The sequence below is a fragment of the Perkinsus marinus genome (assembly GCF_000006405.1).
Source record: "Perkinsus marinus ATCC 50983 genomic scaffold scf_1104296966674, whole genome shotgun sequence".
NCBI classification, from domain to species: domain Eukaryota; phylum Perkinsozoa; order Perkinsida; family Perkinsidae; genus Perkinsus; species Perkinsus marinus.
In genome coordinates this window covers 1-1,624 of record NW_003203830.1, presented here as the reverse complement: position 1 = coordinate 1,624, position 1,624 = coordinate 1, and the positions used below count along the sequence as shown (strand labels likewise).

At 48.3% G+C, this 1,624-nt stretch overlaps 1 protein-coding gene across 1 annotated transcript; it reads right to left on the bottom strand.

Annotated features, from left to right (window-relative positions):
• Pmar_PMAR020906 (Zinc transporter, putative) lies at positions 1 to 1,562 on the bottom strand. Its single transcript, XM_002769034.1, has 7 exons — positions 1,491 to 1,562; positions 1,284 to 1,425; positions 1,153 to 1,234; positions 945 to 1,103; positions 625 to 808; positions 386 to 564; positions 1 to 342 (listed from the first exon to the last, which is right to left on the bottom strand). The coding sequence occupies exons 1-7, from the start codon at positions 1,543 to 1,545 to the stop codon at positions 211 to 213; spliced, it is 933 nt and encodes a 310-aa protein (XP_002769080.1). The 5' UTR covers positions 1,546 to 1,562; the 3' UTR covers positions 1 to 210.
• Between the last annotated feature and the right edge of the window lie 62 nt (positions 1,563 to 1,624).

The following is a 1,624-nucleotide window of genomic DNA, read 5'->3' as shown; positions in this document are numbered from 1 at the left end:
GTGTGAGACGTCAGAATAGATAGCCCAGAAACACGATGGGGTGACACTAACGTTGAGATAGTAGGACAAACTTCGCAACAACCTAGCTTCATAGAAGACAAAGAGGCAGCGTGAACAGTGGAAGAATTTGAATACAACAAGATAACACTATTTCTGCAGCATTCTCGTTAACATCGATTGTGTTTAGAGTGGTGCGTGGCTAGGTTATCGCTACGGTATACGAAACAGAACGAGAGACAGAGCCATAATGAACATGCCCAATAAGAAACCATTGCCGGCCCATTTGTTGCTGGGATCATGAAGTACCGCGAACGTCTGCAACTTGAGAATTGCAATATAGGTCTGAGAAAATGACACTCCGAACAACACGCCTTGCACAGCATACCATAATTCCGGCTGTAAGACCCAACATACACCCAATAGAAAAGGGCCCTAGCAGATCACCAAGAATCAACCAGGCAAGTATACCTCCCAGGGGCTCAGCGACGGCTGATAAGAGAGTCCACAGAAAGGCTTGTAGTTTGCTACCAGTGGCTTTCAAAACTGGAGCGGCGACGGCAATACCTGAGTGAGCCGAGACGAGACTGACTTCACGGAGTAGCCGCTAAGGGATGACCAACTTACCCTCGGGAATATTGTGAACACCGATGGCAAAAGCCAGGGAGACTCCAACACTTGGCTCCTCTAAGGTGCCGAGAAAGCCAACTATCCCTTCAGGGAAGTTGTGCAAACATATGGCGATAGCCGTGAACACGCCTGTCTTCAACAACTGGAGCTTTACTCTTGCCTTATCGTCGACGCTCCCATCCTAAGAATGAAAATTTCACGCGGACGGCGTCATATAAGTATCATCACTGAAAACTCAGAATGCGGAACGAGACAAATAGGGACAGACGAATCACTAGATAAAACAATGACAGCGTTGACGGCCACTCACGCGTTACCTCCACATCTCCTGTTCGGTTCTTGCGACCACCGAGCTCCCGAAAGGCTATTGCAGCCTCGCCAACCCCACCGTGGTCCTCAGTTATATCCATATGCGCGGCGGGCAACGAGGATGAGCCTCTACGCTTCATAATATACTCGCTTAGCAAATCAAGTAACTGAGCAATACATATGTGGGATCAGGGCAGCTTAGCCGTAGTATCTCACCAGAGTTAACAAACAACCGAGGAAAAACACACCAACAGCGGACATGAAAGCATAGTCCTCTGCCAAGCCTCCCTCATGTATACTGAAACAGCATACGAATCAAAAATAGAGACACCAGTCGCGAGTCATACAGATTTGTTGCCTCGTTGAGAATCTCTACCAGACTAACGAAGACCATAACGCCAGCGGATAGCGAGAGGCAGCCTGCAAGGAACCGGGAGTCTTGAGCAAACGGTAAGAAGGCAATGGCACATCCAATGAGAGAGGCAGAACCTGATCAAGTCAGCAAAGACTTATCGAGAGTACGATGAACCAACATGAGGGCATAAGCGACCCACCCGCAGCACAGGTGAGACCAATGGCAAGACCAATGTGGGGACTTTGGAGAACCATGAGGGAGAATTCAAGCTAACCGAACTTTCAAAAGAGCCTTCCGATATGTTTTACTAGTCGCTCATGAGATATATCTTCA